Raw genomic sequence first — 25,193 nt, forward strand, 5'->3', positions numbered from 1 at the left:
TCGTTGAAGACAAGATGTGCTGCAGCGTTCTGAATCATTTGTAGAGTTTTGATTGCACACAATGGAAGTCCAGCCAGAAGAGCATTGCAGTAATTCAGCCTAGAAATGAGGAGGGCCTGGACGAGAACTTGTTGCATGCTCAGTTAGGAAAGGCCTGTTCTTCCTGATGCTGTGTAGTGAAAACCTGCATGACCGAGCTGTCTTTGCGATGTGGTCTTTGAAGGTCTGTTGGTCCTCAAAGACTACTCAAAGATTTCTAGCAAATACTGTATATGCCACATACCCACAGAACATTTTCAGCACCATTTGCTTTTGCCTGCAGTCAAACACATTCCATTTAAAACCATAATGATTTCTAATTTAATTACTTGTATAATTCCAGGGAAGAATGTACACCCTTGGGCTTTTATTACTGTTTCCCAGTGTATACCACAGAATTCTGTTTCTGATATTATTCTTTTACATTTTTTACTTGCCTGTTTTATTCACACAAACATACTCGCACAAAATATTGTAATAAACATTTCAGTAAGTGTTGCCCCACTTCAGCTATTAACTCTAGTCAACTGTCTCTCGACTGTGTGAATTAAACATTGGTTCCAGCCGGAAAGAGAGCAGAAATCAACAGTGGGTTTGTGACAGCGTCACACTGCTAATACACAAAAGCTTTTGTAAAGGCGCTACTCACTGGCTCTTTGATAACACTGAGTGTGAAGGCAGGGAATGCTGGCTCACAAACTGAAGGAGCGCTACTGTTCTTCTGTGTGGGTTTAGTGTGCATGGAGGATTTTCTTCACTTTTTTCCCCCTTCGTTCCATCGTGGAAAAGAAGAGGAGCATTATTGTAAGTTAGCAATGCAAAGAGTGCTCTCGTTCGAGCCAACCAGACCCCTGAAAGCTGGCGGCTGCTTTTCCATGGGTGACTTTCCCTTTTCTTCTTTTCTCCCTCAGTTCACTCTCCGAGCAGCCCACATGCCGACTACACTTTATCCTCCCTTACTATTTCTCACCATCCCTCTCCTCTTTAATATTTTCTGTTTCATAAAGCCGCTCAGCACAAGGATGATTTTAGCTCCCCTCGAGGGGAAACTGTTGGACACCCTGCATTCATTCTTTCTTGAGATGTGCTCCAGCTAAAAGGTCGACACCAAACAGCTGACACACAAAAGTTCAGTTTTAAATTAGTGACCACTTCAATGGAATGTAGCTCACGCTTGCTGAAATTATTAGGTCAGATCATTTTCTCATCACAGAGATGACTGTCTCCCTCGCTTTTCTTTTAAGGGCATTCTTAGAAGTGTCCTCTTGACTTGACAGATGAGAGAGTTTGAAGTGGAATTGGATTGCATCTTGTTCATTAGTGCAGTGCCAGCTGATGTTCAAAATTCCCTCCACATCAATCTTTTTTTTTTTTTTTTTTGCAGGCGACAACTATGATAAATATACATAAAGAAACTTTGCAGACATGAAGAATGAGAGAGCAGTAAACTATTTGTGTGGGGAAGCAGCATCAGGGTGCCTACAAGCTAGAGTTTATGCTAATTCACAGAATGTGTTTGTTCTCCCAAAAATGAAAATTGTCATCATTTGTTCATACTTGTGTTATTCCAATTTCGTAAGACATTTTTAATTTTTGCCTCCATTGAAAGTACATGTAACCAAAACGTTGACACTTCAAAAAGATTCCGACAGGATCACTTTATATGATGAACAAATATAATTTATTCACATAGAACCATTGATCAATGCACATTCATAGATCACATTAAATATGGTCAATTAAATGAGAAATCTTTCAGGTTTCATCTTTATTTGCGTTTCGAAGATGAACAAAGTCTATTGGGTTTGAAAGGTGAGTAAATGATGACAGAACTTCAATTAAAGGGTTGCAAAAATGCAGAGGTTCATGAAAGTGAAACTCTGTTGTGCATTCAAAAGTTTTTATCTTTTGATGCAGCACATTCTGACAGAGTTATGACCAATTTTGGACCAATGAGATTTCATAATGGGAAGGGCTACTCAGCACGACTCTGTGGTCACAGCTGGGTAGAAAAAAATATCCCATAATTTACATAGAAGAGCTTTTATCTATTGTGACATTCTTATCACATCTGGTTAGGACACAATGTAAAGTGTTTTTTTGTATTATCAGGTGAATTGAAAACACTTCTCCCTCTGGATCGTGAGGAAGAAGTAGTTCACAAGATGAAGGTGCGTGCTCTGGATGGAGGTGGACGCTTTTGTGAAGCAGAAGTTGAAATCACAGTCGAAGATGTTAACGACAATGCTCCGCAGTTCACCTCTGACCCCTACACCTTCACTGTGTTTGAGAACACGGAGATAAACACACCTGTGGCTCGCCTGTATGCCTCGGACCTGGACACAGGTAAGATCTCTAATATTTTCATCTCAAAGATGTGATTGTATGTAAAGAGCATGGACACATTTGTGTGCATTTTGTTTTGTGAATTCACCGGAACGAATATAGCGCTGTTAAGCGATAGATTAAAGTGTTCGTCTTTGTGAAAACTGTGCATGAGCGCCAAGAGAACACTGTTGCCTTCCGCCTCTGATAACGGCGGCAACAAGTACTCATCACGATTTCAAAAACAACACATTCCAGCGGCAGATTGCCTCTTATTTAACACAAACGAACGAATGGCTAATCAAATGGAGATGTTTATTTTGTATTAGGTAAATCCTGCTGCAAGATGTTTCAAAAAGTGGTGGGGACATGTCCCATCCGTCCCACCTGCAAATTAAGCCTATTACAATGTTATATTTATGTCACTATTGTGTGTGCTTGTAAGTGTGTTTCCCAAGATATTCTCCCATTTTGCAACAATATGGTTGTCGGAGGCCATCTGTTTTGTTAGTACATTAGAGAGGAAACCAACACTCAGTCAAACAGGGCAGCACCTTTAATCTGAGAGAACACAAATTTCCATTTGCATGGATTCCTCTCTTATCTTTCTTTTGTTTTGTACTCTCTATCCTCAAAGAGACACATTGTGTGCTCAGTGTATATTCCGGACTCTATTTCACGTAAGCCCAGCCTAAACATCCTAAAAATATTATTCCTTCATTTTTCAGCATCAGTGCCACATCCTTAATATCACTGGTTACTTTTTGAAAGCCCCTGATGTGGTAAAATAGTTCAACTCTATAGACCGCATCCGTGACATGTTTTACCTGCACTTACAATGGAGGTCTATGGGACTAACCTATAATAGCTGTACCGTAAACTTGAAATGATCATAAGAGGGAGTTTATTCAATGATCTATAGACTTGCATCTTACTGAACTGTCATGAAGTAGCTGCATCACAGTAATTTAGTCTGACTGAAACTTTGTAAAACACAAGAGATTGTGTTATCTGGCTATAATGAGAGAGTGTGTCTTGATAGATAGAATTGTACTAGCAAGCCACAAATTAGGCTTACTCAAAAATGCATTAGAGGGATTAGTGTACTCTATCTTCATCTTGTTTGTTTGTGTATGTGCTTTTCTCAATACAATAAGTGGCACTCACTCACACTTCTTAATATGCTGCACGGGATCAGACAGAGGTTTCACCACTGAATCCTTTGTAGGATGAATTTATAAGTCGTCATAGTTGAGCAAATGAGAAGGAGACACGGTCGAACTATAGGTTCTTGCAAATCATTATGACTGCTGGAGGCTTTGCTATTGATTTGACAGCAGTTTAATTTGTGAAATATATTGATCTTTGGTAATCTTTATGAATTAGTTTCCTTTCTTAATAGGAAATATGATCGTTTCAGTTGTGCATTAAATGAATGAATAATTAACAAATGTCATTTGTAGAGCCAGTGTTGCTGTATAATTACACTACCATTCAAAAGTTTGGGGTCAGTAAGAATTTAAAAAAAGAAAGAAAAATAAATTCATATTTTTATTTTGCAGTGATGTTTTAAATTCATCTAAATTGACAGTAAGGATTTTATAATCTTACAAATGATAAAATCCTTAAATTCTGTTCTTTTTAACTTTCTATTCATTAAAGAATCCTGAAACAATGTGTGATAGTTTCCACAAAATATTAAGCAGCACAATTGTTTTCAAATTTAATAAGAAATATGTCTGGAGCACCAATTCATCATATTAGAATGATTTCAGAGGGAACATGTGACTGAAGACTGGAGTAATGGCTGCCTACAATTTTCCGTTACAGGAATAAGTTACAATATATTAATATCATATTTCTTTGTATTGCAGTTTTGGTATATGTGTCAGACAATCAGAATCAAAATTTAAAAATGCTGCGGTGTGATTTGTATTAAACTAGATTCCTTTTTTTTTTTTTTGGAGAGAGTGATAAAACAAACAGACATATTACATGTCTATATTAAACTCATTGTTCTTTGTGTGTGTGTGTGTGTGTTTAGGTTCTAACGCAGAGATTCTCTATTCACTGCTGGACTCTGCTGATGGTGTCTTCTCCATTGAGGAGGAGACGGGCGTCGTGCGGCTGGATCATCCTCTGGACCGTGAGCTCCAGTCGCTCTACACCCTCCGCGCCCGCGCCACCGACCGTGGTTCCCCGCGCCATCTTTCCTCTCTCACCACCGTCAGTGTTTCCATCTTGGATATTAACGACAACCCTCCAGTCTTTGAGCGGCGCGAGTACACTGCCACCATTGCTGAAGACATCCTGATGGGCACCCAGGTGTTGCGGGTGCATGCAGCCAGCCGAGACACAGAAGCAGGCGCAGAGATTACGTACGCCATTATCAATGGAAATGAGAGAGGAGCGTTCCGCGTCGACCCCAATACAGGTAAACACAGCAGCTTTGGTGAACCTATTGAGATCCCTGCAGCACTTGAGGATTCAAATAAAGAAAATAGGGAACCTTGAATGGTGAAGTATGTAGCATCTGGGAAGCTCCTAAATCCGTATGGCTTTCATACAAAACAAAGAACCTGGAGTGCTTCAGTTTCTTCTTCTGACACATTCCTTTTCTACTTTATTTTGTCTATCTATCTATCTATCATTAAAATTATTCATTCAACTATTCATTGATTTATACATTTTATTAACTTGGAAAAAAATATTATTTAGAGAGGTTCATTCATGTATCTATTTATTGACTTTTTCATTCATTTATTATTTCATTTATTTATATTATTTATTTAATTATTTGTAAAATATGATGTTATTTAGAGATGTTATTATTTACACTCATTGTCATTTTCTTCCTAGGCGGTGTCTTTGTTATCGAACCTTTGGACTACGAAACATCACATGAGTTTTATCTAACAGTGGAGGCTACAGATGGAGGCACACCGTCACTCAGCGACATGGCCACGGTGAACATCAACCTGACTGATGTAAACGACAACAGCCCCATCTTCAACCAAGACATCTACTCAGCAGTGATCAGTGAAGACGCAGAACTGGGAAAGACTGTGCTCACTGTGAGTCATTGACTTCTCTTTCTAAAGCACTTCCGATTTTATTGTGCCCTGCACAGGTCTCTGTGTTACATCATCTCCTAAAAATCAACACAGAGCAAAGAACACACACACTAAACAAACACAGTCCAATGTCAAACCAGAGCTTGGCGACTCGCTCCAATCTTTAATCTGTAGTCTTCTCTTTCACTCTGGTCATTTATTAGAGATGTTCATGTCTTATCATGCTGAATATAAAGTGTGAGTGTGAAAGTGAGGGTTTGATACCCAGCTCTGTTTCACTTGCGTGCCTTCTGATTTCCCTTGGGGGTCTCAGCCAATAGTTACTGACTCGCGAAGCAAGGACGAAATGCAGGGGTGCTGCATACCTGAGTCCGTGGCAATCTTTGTCTTAACCAGGTGTGTGTTTCTGTGTGTGCGTGAAGGTCATGGCCGACGATGCAGATGGTCCATCCAGTAATCAGGTGCGCTTCTCCATCATTGATGGCAATCAAGGCAGTCCTTTCACCATCGACCCCGTCAGAGGAGAGGTCAAGGTGGCTCGGCAGCTCGACAGAGAGAAGGTACAAAACACTCAGGTGTCTCAGCAGCAGGTGCATTGACAGTCTTTTGCTGAAACCTAATGATGACATTTTGTTTTGTTTGTTTTGTAGACTTCAGGTTACACGCTGACTGTGTTGGCCTCTGACAATGGAAGCCCGGCTCGATCCAGCAGCGCTACAGTCAATGTAGACGTCTCTGACATAAACGATAACCCGCCTCTCTTCGCTCAGGCCAACTATAGCATCATTATACAGGTCTGTGTCCTCAAAGGAGACGATACAGTGATTTCACTGTCAATAATTTCACTCCAATGCTTGTTAAGCTTAGGGTTACACTGGTTTAGAGTCAAAATAAACTTAATAAAGTTAAAAAAAAGTTAAACTAAAATTAAAATGAAAACAGAAAAACAAAAAATAAAGCTAATTTAAAATATAAATACTTTAATAGTATATATAAAATAATAGTGTATATATATGTGTCTAAAAATATAAAGGTTAAAAATAAAAAATCTACATGACCTACCTAATCAACTATCTTGACCCATTCCTAGACAGAACCAAAAACATAAAACTAACCAATAATATTATAGTCTACTTTTCCTGGTGCAATCAAATATCAATGGATAAATGGATATTGCTCAAGGATTATCGCCTTTCACGCTGAAATTCAGCATTGTGGAAGTTAAATTCACTGCGAATACCGTTTCCATTTGTCTTTGAAACATTGCTCTAAGGAAAAATTTGAATTAGTCACCAGAAATGTCTGTGCTTGCTTGCACATATCAAATGTAATCATAGCTTCTCAATTTAGGTTGTAAGAAATGTTTAACATGCCAAATTTTCCTTAAGTGTAAAGAAACTGTGAGTGTTGTAGGTCTATGTTATAAAACACTTTCTGCATATGTTGTATAGGAGAACCAGCCAGGAGGTACCAGTGTTCTCCAGCTGACTGTGTCTGACCGTGATGCCTCCCACAATGGACCTCCTTTCACATTTGCTATCATCAGTGGGAACGAGGGCAACGCCTTCCACATCACTCCTCAGGGCGTGTTGGTCTCCGCGGAAATGCTGAGCCGCCAGACCCAAGAGTTCTACCTCCTACAGGCCCAGGTGAGACCTGAGTCTCTCTCTCTGATTCTCCAACTATAACTGAAAGCTGTAGGGGTCTTGTTCAGTTTTCATTGGACGCCTGAAGGGATAGATGAGCCATAGAGCAGAGGTGAAGCTTATTCAGTATTCCCCGCACAGGTCAGGCATTGGCAATAGAGTAAGACGAAGGAGCAGGCATGAAAAGCTGAGCAGAGGAGTGGACCTGTAAGGAAATAATTACTGCAGTCTTTGTCCCAGTCACCTCCTCTTCTGGGTGTTCTGTTTCAGAGCAAGGCTGCAATTATTAGATAAAAAATACAGTAAAAACAGTAATATTGTGAAAAAAAAATTCTATTAAAACATGATTTATTTATTTGATGGCAAAGCTGAGTTTTCAACATTATTACTCTTGTCTTCAGTGTCACATGATCCTTCATTCTACTATTATGCTGATTTTGTGCTCAAGAAACATTTCTTATTATTATCAATGTTGAAAATAGTTGCTTAATATTTTTGTTGAATTTGTGATACATTTTAGAAAGAACATAAAAATGAGAAAGAATATAAGTTTAAAAGAACAGCATTTATTTGAAATAGAAATCTTTTGTAATAATGTAAGAAATAATTTGTAATAAGTTTTACTGTCACTTTTGATTAATTTAGTACATCAATGCCGAATACAAGTAATAATCATTCGAAATAAAAAAATGTAATTGGCCCCAAACTTTTGAATGGTTGTGTGTGTTATTTAGGGGTACAAATGATACCTATTTTGTAGAATGACCCAGGGATGTCAATGGGGATAGTTGATAAAAGAGAAGCAGGGTAATAGGGTGAAGAGGGGGACAGAAAGAGTAAATGACATGAGCCAGAATCAAACTTGCAAGTGCAGTACCCACTAGTCCACAGTTGTTTCCCACTGTTTGTGTGTGTGTCTGTGTGAGAACTGAGAAATTTGCTGAGACTCAAATAGTCTATTGTGCCAAAAGTAAATCCAGGGTCAAGTGCTCCCTCTACTGACCGTGACTGGCACTTATTATCAGCCTCTCCATGCAGAAGGTTCAAAGCCGTTTTACTCCTAATACTCAATTACACTTCAAACAGCTGACTTGATAATTTGGCACCATATGTTGAAAGACTAATAATCGAGTTTTTTAGTTATTGTTTATGATGCATGCTGTTTTGTGCTGTAAAGTGAGATAGGTGGGTGTAAAAACAATCAATTGTCTTGAAATACTCTGAATATTCTGAATCCTTACTCTTGACTCTTTTGCCCTAGGTAACGGACAGCGGTCGACCACCGTTGGTCTCCACGGCGTTTGTGAGTGTTCGTTTAATTGAGGAGAGCATTTACCCTCCTGTCATTCTTCCCCTGGACATCTTTATCACCACTGCAACAGACGAATATTCAGGTGGGGTCCTGGGTAAAATCCACGCCACAGATCAGGATGTGTACGACACTCTAACTTACAGCCTTACGCCCGATAGTTCCTCCACCTCCGAAAACTCTGGCCTCTTCTCCGTCTCCGATGCTGATGGGAAACTCGTGGCCCGTGGGAATCTGGACGCTGGTCAATACGTCCTTAACATTACAGTGACAGATGGTCGCTTTACTGCAGCTGCCCGAGTCAATATTCATGTACGGCAGGCAACAGCACAAGCGCTCGATAACTCCTTCGCTGTGCGTTTCTCTTCAATAGCACCAGAGGAGTTTATTGGAGATTATTGGCGCAACTTTTTGCGGGCTTTGCGGAATATCGCCGGTGTCAGACGCGGAGACGTACAGTTAGTCAGCTTACAACCTGCTGCTGATGCGTCCGGTGACCTGGAAGTACTTCTAGCTCTAGAGAGGTCAGGAAGTCCATTCCAGCCCCAGGAAGTGGTGTACAGGAAACTGAACGCCTCAGTTGGGGTAATCGAAGAGATGACAGGAGTCCGTATTGTACGAGTTGTAAAGAAACTCTGTGCCGGTTTGGACTGTCCGCTTAGTTACTGCCAAGAGACGGTTTCTTTGGAGACGGGAGCAGTGTCGGCCTACAGCACTGCCAGGATTAGTTTTGTTACCCCACGTCACATGCGCACATCCAAATGTCTCTGTGAAGGTAAATATGCAGACACAAAATGTTCCAAAAATGTATTTCATTTCCAGGCAAGAGTTAATGTTAGCATGGTAACCCTTAATGTGTGATTATAGGAGCTGAGTGTCCTGTCTTGAGTAAACTGTGTGAGGGAAGCCCCTGTCCTGATGGCATGGAGTGTGTAGAAGACCCCATGCACACCAAATTCAGATGCATCTGTCCTGAGGGAAAACAGGAAGAGTGCTCAGGTATGAACACACATTTCTTTGCCTTCATGCACCTTAGTGCAACTCACACTCTTTATTAAAGCACTGTATTGAAATCCCATCCTTTTATTGGTAGTACTTGCTAAGTCAATTATCAGTATTGCTTAAATTAAACTTCGGTACATAATTCATCCTGCTGTACTTGTGCTACAGACCAAAAAAAATTTCAGATTGATAGAAACTTAAGGCCAATTCACACTGCACCGACAGACTGTCCAGATTACAGCACGTCACTTCTCAGGCATTCTAAATCCGATTCAGCATGTTCAATTGGCGAAAACAAGCTCCGACAGACCCCAACAGGGGTAAGACACTGATCCGACAAAACACGACGGAGTGTCTGTCGCCGTCTGTCAGCATCTGTCGGTGCGGTGTGAATTTGCCTTTAGCTGTATCAAATGGAACAGATGATGTCATTGCAATGGAAATTGCATTAGATATGTATTTTTGGGTAACATCACTTGTTTTGGTTTGCTCTCTGTGTTGTAGAGCCTCAGTCCTTAACATTCAGTGGAAATGGATATGCACGCTACAGGCTGATGGAGAACGAGAATAAAGAAGAAATGAAGCTGTCCCTCAGACTGAGAACGTACTCCACCCACGCTACTGTCATGTATGCCAAAGGCACAGACTACAGCATACTGGAGGTGAGTGTGTGCTCTTAACCCCCTCAATCGTTCCAAAAACAGAAGAGGAAAAATAAAGGGTTATTTTGGAGCTGGGAGAAGAGAGGGGAGCTCTTTCTCATGCATTCCCCCTTTGGTGAGGCAAAACCACACAACTGACAGATATAGCAAAGGAGTCTGGGACTGAAATCCAAGCAGTGTCATCTCCCTGCTGTTACATTATAATAATGTGTAGCTGTTTCTGCGTCTCCCTGAAGCATCATTCCTCATCTATTTAACTGTCTGATATCACATCTGAAGTACTTTCTAGTTTAATCTTTAGGCTGTTTAAAAATAACTAATAAACTGGCTTAAACTAATAAACTAGACATACGTTTTTATAGGCACACATTTTTGGGCATCAGAAGCTAGTTGTGTCAAAAACGGTGCTGACACAGAGTATACCTGTGATTGCCCTAAAATGTGCAAAATAAATATTAATACAAACATGTTGCATGTGCTTAGATGGCCTTAGGTTGCTTACTACCGGTAGGTTTTGAGACACCCATTTAAATTCATACATAGAACTTAATGGGAAATATAATTATTTTATGTTTTTTGAATTGTTTTTGTAAATATTATAATTAGATTTTTAAAGAGTTATTTATTGTTTTATTATAATTAATAATACTTTTGAGTTAGAAAATTGACTAATAATAGGCTTAGAGTAAATTTGAGAAACTTTTTTTTAACTTCACCCCAGATGTATGCGATTGCTGATTAGCATAAAGGCTGATTTATACTTCTGCGTCGGACCTACGCCGGAGCCTCTACGCTTTAGACTACGCGTTGGTTTTCATTTATACTTCTGCGTCGTTGTCCGCGTTGACGCGCAATTACACATGCAGAGGGAGCATGCGAAACCCGGGGAGCGGTTCTAGCAGACCAATCATAGCGCTTGCGGTACGCGTAGAATTGACGCGTTGTTACATTTTTGGAGAGGTGCACGTCAGGGTATGCCAAAGGGTACGCGCGCTACACACAGCCTACGACGTAGCTACGGCGTGAGTTTGACGCAGAAGTATAAATTGGGCTTTAGGTCAGCATGAAAGAAAAAACTATGCGTGTTTTTTTCAGATTGTGAACGGCCGCCTACAGTACAAGTTTGACTGTGGCAGTGGACCTGGTGTGGTGTCCGTGCACAGTACCCAAGTCAGTGACGGAGAGTGGCACACAGTCTCACTTGAGGTAGATGGCAACTACGCCCGACTGGTCCTGGATCAGGTCCACGCTGCATCCGGCACAGCTCCAGGCACTCTCCGCACCCTTAACCTAGACACCAGCATGTTCTTTGGGGGTCATGCACGGCCGGCGTCCGGCTCAGGGAGACTTGTGGGAAATGGGCTGCGGGGTTGTCTGGAGGGGATTGTGTTTAATGGGAGGGAGCTTCCACTGTCTCAGGTCCGAGGGGTTCACTCAGTGCTGGAGGAGTTGGTCGAAGCGGCTCCCGGGTGCAGCTTGGCTCCTCCAGTCCAGGGCTGCTCCAGTAACCCCTGCACCAATGGAGGCACATGTTCATCACTGCCTAATGGAGGTATGCATGGTGTTTCTTTGGATTTGAATCATTGTGTTTATATATAGGACTGACTAATATGCTGTGCTCTTATGTGCTGTTGTAGGATATTTCTGTAAGTGCACTGCTGCGTTCATGGGTACTCACTGTGAAGTTACTATCAGCCCCTGTGGTTCTAATCCCTGCCTCTATGGAGGCACATGTATCCCACGAGGAGGAGACTTTTACTGCCAGTGCAGAGGACAATACTCTGGCCAACGGTAAGAGCACATGCACAAATTATTCAGACACTTAGCCACAATTATAAATTCATTAATTTAATTGCGTTAAATAACAATATCAAATCATATGGCATCTGCAAACAAATTATGCCAGGTCTTGGTGGTTTTTAGGAGATTTAGGTGTAAATTCATGGCATTGTCTGTAGACATGTTCAGAAAACTTTTCTGTATTTTCTAATAGTGTTCAGATACTTTTTGTTTTAAATTTAAACATTAATATTTTATTTTGTTTGATAACTTAAACTTTTGTAAATATAAATAGGCTTTAATATAAAGCCATAGAGTGGCTTCAGTGTCCAGATATTTTTGGGCAGCTGTACACTTTCAGAATACACACATATTCATCATTCTCTATTATGTGACTGATGTTTACTTGTCATGCTTTTTCTTTTTAAATGATAAACTAATTAGACTTACAAAGAAGAACAGGATGTAGTGCAAAGTCAAATTGTTTGATAAGTTTGATATTTCATATTTCTGATATTGATATTTTGATATTTCTTTTTTAATTTTAATGACATTGTGTATACTCCAGAAATGTAGCCAAGTAAAAGTAAGCTCTGTCAATATTTTAATTAATTAAACTTCATTAATATGCATAGTCTGACTCAAACATGAGAAAAATACTTCAGAGATCCATGCACGGCATTCTCAGTAATTCCTGTTAAATTGGAAATTTAATCAGAAGCTTTGGGACGCAATGTGATTGGTATTCAGACTTAATTCAGCAAGACAGAATCAATTTTCTCTTTGAGAAATTTCTACTGCAATTAAAAACTATCCAAACCGTTCTTTCGTATTTAAAGTTTATTTAAATGTGTACGTGTGAGAAGTTTCTGACTGACAATTTGGCTCATATTCATTTTCTATCAGGTGTCAGCTGGGTCCATACTGCACAGATAACCCGTGTAAGAACAGCGGCAAGTGCATTGATAGCCTGGATGGCCCTGTTTGTGAGTGTGAACCAGGTTTTCAAGGAGACAGGTAAATCTTTTGATCCATCTTATGAACCAATGAGACTGCTACAAATTCAGCTTTACCGTCACATGAATAAATTACATTTTAAAATATATTAAAAAAGAAAAGTTTTTTTAATTGTAATAATTTTTCATAATAAGTTTTTGCTCTATATTTATCAAAATGGCATTGGTGAGCATAAGAGATTTCTTACCGATGCCATGTTTATGTGTTTAGGTGCCTCAGTGATGTAGATGAGTGTCTGAAGAACCCTTGTGGCAATGGTCACTGCCAGAACACATACGGCTCCTTCAACTGTAACTGCTCCACGGGCTACAGCGGGCAGCATTGTGAACTCCGTTCCGAAATCCGCAACGAATTTGTCTCCACCTCTTGGAACATCGGCCTGGAGGAAGTAATTGGAATCGTTGTTTTCGTCGCCAGCATATTTCTTCTTGTCCTTCTCTTCGTCATGATTCGCAAGCGCATTTGTCGGCGCTCAAAATCCAAATCTGACGACGACGACAATCTCAGGGTAGGCACAGGGGCCCCCCATGCTTTCCTCCATCGACCGTACTTCGATTCCAAACTCAACAAGAACATCTACTCCGACATCCCGCCGCAGGTCCCCGTACGGCCCATCTCCTACACACCCAGCATTCCAAGCGACTCCCGCAACAATCTAGACCGCAACTCCTTTGAGGGCTCAGCCATACCGGAACACCCAGAATTCAGCACATTCAACCCCGACTCGGTGCACGGGCACAGGAAGACGGTGGCTGTCTGTAGTGTAGCGCCTAACCTGCCTCCTCCGCCACCCTCCAACTCGGTGTCTGACAGCGACTCCATACAGAAGCCCAGCTGGGATTACGACTACGATGGTACGTATGGAGACTCTGTAATCCAACTGTTGTGCATGTGACTTGTAAAACAATCTATTTAATCTATTTCATGGGCTCAGTAAGTAAGCTTCTGTGACTGTTTTCGTCTCCTCACAGCTAAAGTAGTGGACTTGGACCCGTGTCTAAGTAAGAAAATGGTGGAGGACAGTGCCTGTCACCCTTACAACACCAGAGGCAGTATGTCTGAGGTCCACTCTCTCAGCTCCTTCCAGTCCGAGTCCTGTGACGACAATGGTACGTTTGCTTTTACACAGATGACTGATAGGTCGTAATCAGCCAGTTAAACTGCAAATTATAAGTGAAATACTTGACATGTTTTTATGCTTTTTTTTCCCGGATATTAGAATTATTTATATAGAATAGGGACTTTAAGCAACAGCCTCTGGTGGAACGGCAACGGCATTCTGTCGTTCTATTGCGCATGCGCGACATTAACTGCTACTTCGCAACGTTCTACTGTAACCGTCTACAACGGGAGAACAGCTGATTTGCCGTAGTCGATACTACGTGACAGATTAAGAAAGTTAATGTTATGTTTTAGGTTATGTGGCATTATAATCGTTTCTGTATATCATTAAATGCCCAAATCAACCCTTCTCTTACTTTTTAAAATCAGTTTATTTTTTGTATTTTGTCTGATGATTAAATTATCCCCTATGCCGTCCTCTTTACTGTTGCTTAGTGATTTTTGCGCTCTTTAGCTACGGCAGTTAACCGTTTACTTCCGGCTGCCGTTGCCATTCTATCAGCAGCTGTTGCTTAAAGTCCCTCTTTCTCTGTAACAAGATAAAAATAATAAAAAGGCTATGTTTTGAATGGAGCACTAGTGTACTGCATACTACATACTGTGATACATACAGACAGTATACACTGAATGCTGTCTACTAATTTAAAATAATTGTGTGCAAAAAAAGCGTTTCAAATAGTAGGACGCTACATTAGTGGGAACAGTAGTAGCCATAACTGCAAACTCATCTGACTGCGAAATGTATATATATAATTTATCATTTCGACTCTTTCCTTAAGAAAAAACGGTTTAAAGGCTGAAATGTGAAGTTTATCATTTCATAATTCTTTTGTTTTTGTCAAAACTTTTATTATTATTAGAACTAAAGTTGTTGTTTTTTAAATGTATGTTTTTTTTTATGGTTCTTTTTATGGTTTAGGATGTTACCATAGACATTAGAGTTCTCTTTCACCAGTCCACCGTTTGCAAGTAAAGTAGTATGTGCTACACACTACTACGTTACATTACTTGTTTAGTTTGAGCAATGTTTAGATATTACCTTATATATAAAACTGTTATATTGCCGGTTAAATCCATTTTTTGTGTTAAAACTTTGATAAAAGTATCTGATATTATTTCTGATAATTCGGCATACTAGAGAGGTCAACAGGAAATTTGCATACTGTGAACAGTATACATTGTGTTCGTGTGCTATTCTGAACATAGCCTAAATATCTTGCATGCTCTTCTTAGTAGACAGACCCCTATACAGTTCATTATATGGTTACTGTTTTTTTTCTGTACATCTGCTAACCCTGTCTTTATTTATTTTACTGATGTAACTGAGTGTAAAGGGTGATATGTTTTGGGTCATGTGTTATGTCGTTTCTCTCTCTTCCTTATCGCTGCACTGGGGCTTCAGCTCCCATTTGGATCAAATCTCACCACAGACACAGAGCAAGGTTTTAAATAGAGGCCTGCTCGTAAGTGAACATTCGCCCACGGTGAAAGGAAGTGATCACTAAAAGCCCTGTGAAATTCTCAATGCATAAAAAGAAGAAAGCGTGTCTTCCCTCCAAACCCCCTCGCCTTTTTGTTTCGCAGTTGCTCTCGGCAACTTCTCGTACGTTTTTCATCAGTTCAAGGCAACATCTGAGAATGACCTATATAGCATCTCTATTAGTTATCTGTGTGAAATTCATGTTTTGGATCTCTTCTCTTTTTTACCCCTTCCCTTTGTTTCTCTTAATGAAGCCAATGGATGGTTGAAGACATCAGCTCAGAGTGTAAAAGCAGGGTATGAAAAGTACACATGATGGGTCTCCAGCACACATCATTTCTGTTGATCCTGATAACTATATCTGAAGGCCCTTTCACATGACTCGTGGCAGCGTTCCCCAGTGCGGTGAACTGCAGGGCACAAACTGTCAAGCTATAGTGTGCGGTCAAGTCAAACATTTGTAACAGTGCTTAAAGTACAAACAGTTTCAGCTTTGAACCATTTGCTGCTGACCTTTCAAACAAAGCTAATTATTAGCGGACAAATCGTTAAGATGTCATTATGAGGCCAGTGTCAGTGCAAAAAGGAAACCAAGATAAAAGAGAGACTGATTCAGTGCATATCTAGTCAAAGGTGTGTATATCATCAGACTCGGAGAATAATCGTCATATTATGCACGTTAGATTGGTCGATCAAATCAGCGAATGATGCTTGTGTTGAGGAGTTTGTTGAAGCTAGGGTTGCGTCAGCATGGCGGTGTCATTTTATTATTATTTATATACTATTATAGTATTTATTCATATTTTGAATTGGCTTTTATTAGGGATGCACGATATATCGGCCACCATATCGGTATCGGTTAATAATATATATGTTAATTTTTAATGTTAACGTTATCCGATATATTAAAGCCAATTAAATTCCTTCTGCTGAGACACTTCAGATGCGCACTGATCACCATGATGGTTTTGAATTACTTGAAATATGATTGGAATCACTTCTAAAAAGGAAAATACGGTTCAGTGCAACATGAGCAGTGCAAGCCTGTCATATCGGCTACATAAAATTATAATGAGAACAATATAATTGTGTGTTTGAGGCATAGCTTTTAATGATGAGACTTTTGTTTTTGTAATCAGGCTCTCAAAAATTATATAAAATTTTGGATTTAGATTTATCGGCCAATATATCGGTTATCGGCTTTCAAATGTAAAGAATTATTGGTATCGGCCAAAATTTTCCCTAGCTTTTATTTTCAATTTTATGTGCTTTTGTCTGTTTTATTCGGTTTTTATTTATTTATATATTACTATGTAGCTTTATTTTTATTTCAATTTTAGTCATTTTATTACTTATTTTGGTTAGTTCGCAAGGCAATGTTTCTAATTCTTTTGTTTAAGTTTAAGCTTTTCATCTAATATTTGTATTTTATTTTAATTTAATATGTGTACGTTTTAGGTAACAATGTTTTTTTGTTTTGTTATAATATTTTCTTTTTTAGCAGAAAGAACTAGCATGGAAGAATTTAGAAATACCATTCGTAGTAGGTAACTGTTCATGTGAAAACTTGTAAGGAAGTTAGATCTCTCAGCGAGTCGTCACTATAACCATCAAAAGACAAACTGTCTTACCTAAAAAAAAAGAGTCAACTTTTAAATCTCAATCCTATTCACTCCATTCAGGTGTTCTTAAATTCATGAGCACATGTGTGGCTGTGTGCTAAAGCAACACGTCTAATCTGTTAGTGGATTTTGATTTGTAGTTTTAAACGCGCCTAGTTGAAGCCCTGACGGAAGTCATGTGAGAGGGATGAATTCATCTAACCTTTGAAGCTTGACCCTCATTTGACCTTTTCAACCCTTGATCTTGACCTAACATCTGCGCCACTAAATCTATGATATATACTAATGCATTATATTGAACAGATTATCCATATTTCCTTATGGCCATGTACCCGCATATTCCTCTAAAACGTCAACCATGCTTATTTCATTTCCCTCCATCTGTTGGTTTTGGCTTGGGGCCAGAGAGTATCTTTGTTCTCTTTTATCTTTGAGAATTTTCCTGATCCTTCCTTCCATCTCTCTGTTAATGTGTGTAATCATGAGCACAATGTCAGCCGTCACTCCCACTCTCCTCCACCAGAGCTCAACCCAGACGTGTTCCTTACGGACACAACCAAATCCCTCTGCCATTAACCCATCCCTCAGATCACACCCTTGTCAGAAACCAGAATCCCATAAAACCCGAGTTAGTATCTGTTGTTCAAACGTGCTGGTAAATGAAATCAAATCCATCAGTTTTGTCAGATGTCATAATGCAACGTCTCATCGTAAGAAACGCTTTTGTCTCTGTTTCCTCTCTCCCTCGCAGTCTTGACTTCTAGTGTTTCTTTCCTGTCATTGTTACTTCTGAAAAATTAATGTTAGATTTCTTTTATCTGCCCTTCTTACAAGCCTCCCTAGTGACAGTAATCCACCGTGTCAGCTCTGTTGTTGACTCGGTGGAGAAAGAAGGTATTCTTTTGCTGCTTCATTGCTGATTATTGAGTGTCTGTTTTAGTGTTTGGTGGGTGATTATTAGCTGTCCAAAATGCCATTTTCTTCACCCATACCACATCTATAGAGACAGAGAGATTAAAAAAGACTAATCACATCTGGAAAATTTCAATCAAATGCCTCATTAGCCAATCAGGTGCCTCATTTGACGAGTGTTCAGCTAATTTGAGATGGAAAAATTACGTGATTTCACTTTCCCTCCAATCTGTGATATGAAACAATGTTTCTGTGTAAGCAAATGGCATGAAGATCATCTCATACCTTCATGGTTCTTTCATTTGTATCCACGTCCTCTTGCATTCTTTTTTCCACAGTGTTTTTCGATCTCCTTGTATTTGACATTTTCTCTTTCTCTTTTCTCTGCAATTCTGTTTGCTTTTTGTCTAAAGAGTCATTCTCGGCTCATGAACACAAGAACCCAAGAGGTGATTTATTTTTTTGTACAATTTGCCTGTACAATTTGTTTACTTTTTTGGCTTGGTTACCCTTTCTATATAAAACTGCATGTCCACAAATCTGTGACAAAAATAGTGTCAAATCAACTCACCTTCTCAAATCAACTTTCTTTTGGTAGTTTTGTGCGATTTTTTGTCACAGCATTAAAAAAGTTTTGTTTTTATGCTTTTGTGTTCCCAGTTTAACTTAGTGATGTCTTCCTCAAATTCCCCCAAACTACATAATAATAACCATAAAAGACTTTTCCTAATAATATATTGTGTAAAAATGAATCTTTGAAAGTACTGACTAATTGCCATGTTCTGTCAAGGTTGTGTATAGAATATGTAGACATATTCTGAGTTATTGTGTGTGCACATGTGTGGTGTGTATTTGTGTGCACTCCAGTAATATTAGTGTTAAGCTGAATGCATCTGCAGTGTGTTGGTGTGATACTGATGTTGCATGCTGTTGGTTTTACATGACCTGGCTTGTATTAACTTGAGTGATTTATGAAAAGGGTTGAAGTCAATTCAATTTTTGTTCAGGGAGTACACAGAATAAATTGTCATTTGACCAAAAAAAAATTGCATGAAAAGATTTTCTATAATGCAATTTCAATTTCTCTCATTTCTAAATGCATATTATAGATCTTACTCTGTACAATTCATCCATGCATCATTTATTTATATATGTTTATATAATACGACTTTTTTTGTTTTTGATAATCCCTTATTTTCAGATGTATGTCCGTTTCATCGCGTCTTTAAAGTCAACATGAGTCTATTTTATTATTATTATTATTATTATTATTATTTAACAAATAGGATTTTTTACAATTATTTTTTATTTATTATTTATTAATTTTGAATAATTAGTGAACATTATGCCACTTAATACTAGTATAATAAAGGTTATGGCAATAATAGCATATAATGACAGAAGCTTAAAAAAAGTGTTGATGGTTATTATCATTTAAATAATTTCCTGATGGTTAAAGGTTGTATCAGCATTTTCAGGCCCAAAAAAGGCCCAAACATAAATGATCACATTCATCTAATCTTTCCTAACGATCCACTAGCTGCCCGCCCCATAAGCAGGCCGTCAAAAAAAACCCGCGTCTCTGTAGGCAGTGTGATGGATTTTTTATCCTCAAACCTAACTATTTTAGATTTGTCTCCCTAAAACTAACTATACTAGTATAACTTATACGCTAGCGCGTCTATATACATATATATATATATATATATATTGACGTTAGCTACGTTAACTGGGGTGTAACGGTTCACAAAATTCACGGTTCGATACGATACACTTGTGTCACGGTTCGGTACGTTTTCGATACAGCAAAAAGAAAGAAATGCCAGAGAAATGTCCTTGAAATAATTTTTTTTATTATATTTTTATTAAAACTAACATCATAAAGTATGATATTTTTTTTACTTTAAGCAATGATGGAGCTATACTTGACTTTTCTTAGGAGCATATAAAGCAAAACAGCTCCTTGGACAAAATGAAATGTAATATTGTAGTAGTTATAAACAAAGGTTTATTTTAGTTCAGATTAACATTTGAGGGCAGCAATTGTATTCATAATGTTAAAATAAAACCGACGTAATGTTACTTGAAAACATTATAGCCTACTATTCCTGCCAAACTTCCATGGTTACAGTTAGTAGTGTTACTACAGTAAATCCATGGTGAATGTTGCTGATCTGTTGACACTGGATAGTTCATTCATGGCACAATGTTTCTTCCTGGTTTCCACGTCAGCGCTGTTTGATGCGTTAATAACGGAGAAATGTTATTAACGCACAGCGATGTTATTACTTCAGTGACGAATTCAAATGCTTTCTTTACTGGATTTGGCTGTGTAGTAACAGTGCTGACGATCAAGATCGGCTCGCGCTGCATTGGTCCAAACTGATAAACGGTCCGTCAACCACACAATAACGAGCAGCTCAGTTTCGTTCCGCTTACATTACATTTGCCATTTGATGTTGGTGGGCAATGTTGTGGTCACGCCAGCGTCTCTTACACTATGAGCCCGCTTGCCACGCGCGACTCGCCTACATTTGAAATAACGAAATATTGGTCGGCAGGAAAAATGGTCCAACGAACCGTTCGGTTTAAAAATGCGTACCGAAAACCGAACCGAAAGCTTCGTACCGAACGGTTCAATACGAATATGTGTATCGTTACACCCCTAACGTTAACCCTTCAGCGTGTCTCCAGACGACTACAGCCTTTTGTCCCTAACTATACTCCAGCGTGTCTCCAGACGACTACTGCTGAGCCAATAATTCTAACTTACTTGTTCTTTTGCTGCGCAACTTAAATGACAGACATACTTGAGTAATTGTCCTTTAAATGTTCTTTATTAAGGCCGGGAGTTCTCGAGCAGTTCTCAGAGAATCTCCCAAAAAGAAGCAATAAGCATGGCCGGTGGATCTCAGTCAAATCCCATTGAGAATCCCACCTGTAAACACAAATACAACAGTTTTTATAGAATAGGGAGGTATGGCAAAATGACATTATACATTACATAATTTACCTACAATTTGATTGGTTCTTCATTACTTCATAATCACAAGGTTTCAAATTTAGACGGTCTAGTTTCATTTCCCATATTTGTTATTTATACACACACACGCACACACTTAAAGTCATACGGTTTCCATTCGTTTCGTACAGTACATTCTGTTAAAATGTTAGATGTTAAATAAGGTTAGATGTTAGTCTAACCTGGTTAGTTTAATATATATAGTTTAAAATTTCCACCACAGCAGCCTAGGCTCTGAGATCTGCACACAAAAACAATTGGTTTCACCAACCACTCAAAACCAAAATAAATAGTGTTCCAACCAATAACCGACAGGGGGTGGGTGTTGTGAGGTTTTGCGCTCGTGCACGGCTGCACGCGAAGTCGGAGCTGATCAACCGAACCCATGTCGGTGATTGGTTGGAACACTATTTATTTTGGTTTTGAGTGGTTGGTGAAACCAATTGTTTTTGTGTGCAGATCTCAGAGCCTAGGCTGCCTACAGAGACCCGTTTTCTTGACGGCCTGCTTATGGGGCGGGCAGCTAGTGGAACGTTAGGAAAGATTAGATGAATGTGATCATTTATGTTAGGGCCTTTTTTGGGCCTGAAATTGCTGATACAACCTTTAAAATCCTCCTTTTTTACACTTCAGTACTTCACATGACAGACGTAAAACAGGTTCTGAATGCCATTTCATGTTGACTTCAAAACTAAAATCAAACCCTCTGAAGTTGAATTGACCCCAGCCTTTCTTCAGTGTGTGACCCCAATCTAATCACAAGATTTTATTTTGTTCAAATTGTGACCTGCCACTGTGATGTTTACTATTGTTTTTGTCCGACAGGCTATCATTGGGACACATCTGACTGGATGCCGAGCGTTCAACTTCCTGGAATCCAGGAGTTTCCTCAGTATGAGGTAGTGGAGGCCCCACCCACCCTTTACAGTGACCCCACCCTGCTGGACACGGACTACTATCCCGGCGGATACGACATCGAAAGCGACTTCCCTCCTCCGCCCGACGACTTTCCTTCTCACGACGACCTGCCCCCTCCTCCGCCCGTGCCGCTGTACGGGGAGCGCTACGACACATTGCAGTCTACCACGCGGGCACTAAACAGCGCCCCCTCTAGTCCCGGAGGGTCTGTAGTACACCAGCGCCCGCCCTTACCCCAACTCTACAGCCTCACCCAATTCCTACCCCACCACCATTACTCTTCAGACCCCGAACCCCAGACCAACCCCACCAGCACCATCACATCATCTTCCACCGGAGGATACCGGCGCGGAGGATTCCCACTGGGCTACGGCCGCGACTTCGACCCCCCTGCTGCCGATAACATGTCACTGTCCCTGTACACGTCCACGGCGTCCTGTTCGGACATGTCCGCCTGCTGCGAGGAGTCTGAAGTGATGATGAGTGATTACGAGAGCGGCGGAGAGGAGGAGGAAGCACAGTTTCAGAGGCTCATCATTCCGCCACTGGACTCTCAGCAGCAGCAGCATACTGAAGTCTGACACTGGATCCAACACAAAAGTATCAAAAGTGCCTAAATGAAACCCTGCTACAGGATACTGACTGTGTTTAAACCATAACCACACGACATACGCGGTACACAAAAGTAGTCTTACACTTAACATAAATGCCAAACATCCAAACGCACACTCCGTATACATCTGTATCTCACTGAAAAGGGGTTTTTGGAAAGACTTGCTTGAACATGAGTTCTCTTCAGTAGCTGTTGTGGGCTGTTATTAATATTATTATTATTTAACAGTATTGGAGAGAGCATTAGACCTGGCTGTGCCGTTAAATAATACATTGGTCATCATGCACAAGATCATGCTGAGATGTACAAGTTACCCAGAAAATTATAACTGATATACTTGTCATGGATAATGAGAGAAAAAGCATAATTTCAAAGGTGATATCTGTATTTGCATAGATATAACCATGCAAACTGTTTTTTTTTTTTATACAAATCCTCAGTCATTTGTAATGTAAATTTGAATGTACAGTTTTGATTTCAAGGTTTTACTAGGTTTCTGTAGATATTTTTTGCTTTTCTTTTCCAAAAAAAAGAAAGACAGGAAAAAGTAGTATACCAATTCAAATGGTGTGTCATTATCAGCCTTACTGTATGTTCATTCACAAGCAAAGAGTCTAAAAAATAAAAATAAATAATAATGTAAAGGATATGAATGTGTGATCGTCACAACACGCGTTCATTTCTGAAAGGATCATCTGATGGACGTCTGCATATTCTTGTGATGTGTTATGTTTTCTTTTTCTTTTTTTAAATTTGTTGTTTGTAAATTGTGACTTTGGAACATCTTTATTTTTTGACCATGAAAATGGGACACAATATATTTATAGTGCGAGATTATTCAGACATGTGACTTTTTCAGGGTCTGCGTGTGTGAGCAATGCTATGGTCTTGTTTTATGATTTTTATTAAATACTGCCACTAGCTTAACTGCTTTACTACTGGCAATAAATTATTCTCTAAAATGGGTGTTTGTCTTGCATGCATTTATTTACTTTTTATACACAGATTTAGGCAGAACAATTCACATACTGCACGTGTGTAAAGGGAGAGCAATGCTTGAATGTGTTGATCTGTGAATCGAGCAGTCGTACAGTACATCGTACAGTCGTACAGCAATTCAGATGCATCATTTGTGTCAGACAGTGACATTATATTAGCTATAGGCAGAATTTAGAAACTACAAGGGAAACTGAATGATCTTTTGATATGTTTATTTTAGTTTCCAATGGATTGTAATAATTGGATTGCAGTTGTTTACTGATGGCTACATAACATCTGAGAAGATGAGAAGTTCCTGTTAAAGGTTTGATTTGAAAGACTCTTAAAGCACTTGTATGGATGAATCTCACAAAACACTATTTGAAAACCCTTCATAGGCTACAAAAATAGACATAAATCAGTTTCTGAACAGAACATAAATGATTTTCGTGAAATTTGTTACTCTCTAATATGCTAGCTTTGTGAAATTGTGCCTCACTTTTTTATGGCTGCTTATCAAATAAATGAACTAAAGTTGAAATTATAATGTGACAACAAAAAGACCAGAAACACTGAATTCAACCTCCAGTTTATGTTGAGTTCTGGTATTTATTGTTCGAAAATATGATATTGAGTTAATATCCTTATATTACAATTCCCAGGTGACTGGTAAAAAAATATCATTTTGTGCCCGGGTGTGTGTGCTATTATAAAAGCAATATTGCTTTTATACAGTTCAACCAATAAGCATTTAACCATTGTGTTAGGCTATAATTCTTTGTGACAGTTCAATAAACAAGTAACTTTTATTTTAGATGAAATATTGCTAGTAATATTTATTACAGGAACACTTGTTCAGCACAGCTGAGGGAGATAACACTAAACAAGCCATCTCACTGCTTACATCATCAGCAGATACTTCATCTTGTAGATAAATTCCTTTATACGGTATTGAAAGTATCTAAGCTCCGTATTGATCGGTATTCTGATATAACTGATCCAAGATTAATCAAAACTTTATTCTACTCTTTGATGCTTAAATATCCTCTACTACACCCAATCCCAAAAGAACAGCCTTTTCGACCACTACAATATGTGAAGAAATGTCTTGATTTTTAGTTGCTTAACTGATTTTAACTAGTTTTAAATAATTGTAAGTCATCTAGAGGCCCCTTTGGTAGTTTGCTAAGGCCCCTTGTGTGGAACTGCTTTGGGTGCCTGCAGGAACCAAATTTGTTTTTTATTTTATTTTATGATTATTATTATTTCTAAATATCTTGTTGGTACTATGGTTACCATTACTTTCAATTATAATAAACACACTGGAAAAACTGAACTAAATACAAAATAAGAATTATTTATTGCATATTATATATGCATTTTAATACATACTCTTGTAAAATGCTAGGCTAAATAACAATGAATACAGAGGAAAAATACCCCATTTCCAGAAAGTTGGGGACATCTTGTAAAATGCGATAGAATCCACAATCTGTGATGTGTTAATTCTCAAAATTACAAAGAAAATTTTTCCAATGTTCTCACTGATCAATTAAAAAAAAATGCTAACCAATTTTGATTTTGATGGCTGCAACACACTACAAAAAACGTTTGGACAGAGGCTAAATAAAAGTGAAAAGATTAAAGAATATCCGAGTTAAGTTGTTTTGAAA

At 39.0% G+C, this 25,193-nt stretch overlaps 1 protein-coding gene across 2 annotated transcripts in view; it reads left to right on the top strand.

The window, feature by feature from the left end:
- The window catches only part of fat1a (FAT atypical cadherin 1a), a 98,731-nt gene extending 75,223 nt beyond the window's left edge, over positions 1 to 23,508 (top strand). The window contains exons 14-30 of one of the 2 annotated variants that reach the window (XM_056256794.1): positions 2,152 to 2,385; positions 4,409 to 4,798; positions 5,224 to 5,438; positions 5,861 to 5,998; positions 6,089 to 6,232; positions 6,890 to 7,087; positions 8,346 to 9,168; positions 9,261 to 9,392; positions 9,900 to 10,057; positions 11,153 to 11,609; positions 11,695 to 11,848; positions 12,743 to 12,853; positions 13,064 to 13,707; positions 13,825 to 13,962; positions 17,912 to 17,971; positions 18,403 to 18,438; positions 21,837 to 23,508. In XM_056256794.1, coding sequence (XP_056112769.1) covers positions 2,152 to 2,385; positions 4,409 to 4,798; positions 5,224 to 5,438; positions 5,861 to 5,998; positions 6,089 to 6,232; positions 6,890 to 7,087; positions 8,346 to 9,168; positions 9,261 to 9,392; positions 9,900 to 10,057; positions 11,153 to 11,609; positions 11,695 to 11,848; positions 12,743 to 12,853; positions 13,064 to 13,707; positions 13,825 to 13,962; positions 17,912 to 17,971; positions 18,403 to 18,438; positions 21,837 to 22,510 — 4,706 coding nt within the window. In that variant the 3' untranslated portion in view covers positions 22,511 to 23,508. The remainder of the gene's footprint in view (positions 1 to 2,151; positions 2,386 to 4,408; positions 4,799 to 5,223; positions 5,439 to 5,860; positions 5,999 to 6,088; positions 6,233 to 6,889; positions 7,088 to 8,345; positions 9,169 to 9,260; positions 9,393 to 9,899; positions 10,058 to 11,152; positions 11,610 to 11,694; positions 11,849 to 12,742; positions 12,854 to 13,063; positions 13,708 to 13,824; positions 13,963 to 17,911; positions 17,972 to 18,402; positions 18,439 to 21,836) is intronic. The other variant, XM_056256795.1, reaches the window with a different exon arrangement.
- The last annotated feature ends 1,685 nt before the right edge of the window (positions 23,509 to 25,193 follow it).

The sequence above is a fragment of the Rhinichthys klamathensis genome, unplaced genomic scaffold, assembly GCF_029890125.1.
Source record: "Rhinichthys klamathensis goyatoka isolate OS25496 unplaced genomic scaffold, OSU_Roscu_1.1 h1tg000133l_1, whole genome shotgun sequence".
NCBI lineage: Eukaryota > Metazoa > Chordata > Actinopteri > Cypriniformes > Leuciscidae > Rhinichthys > Rhinichthys klamathensis.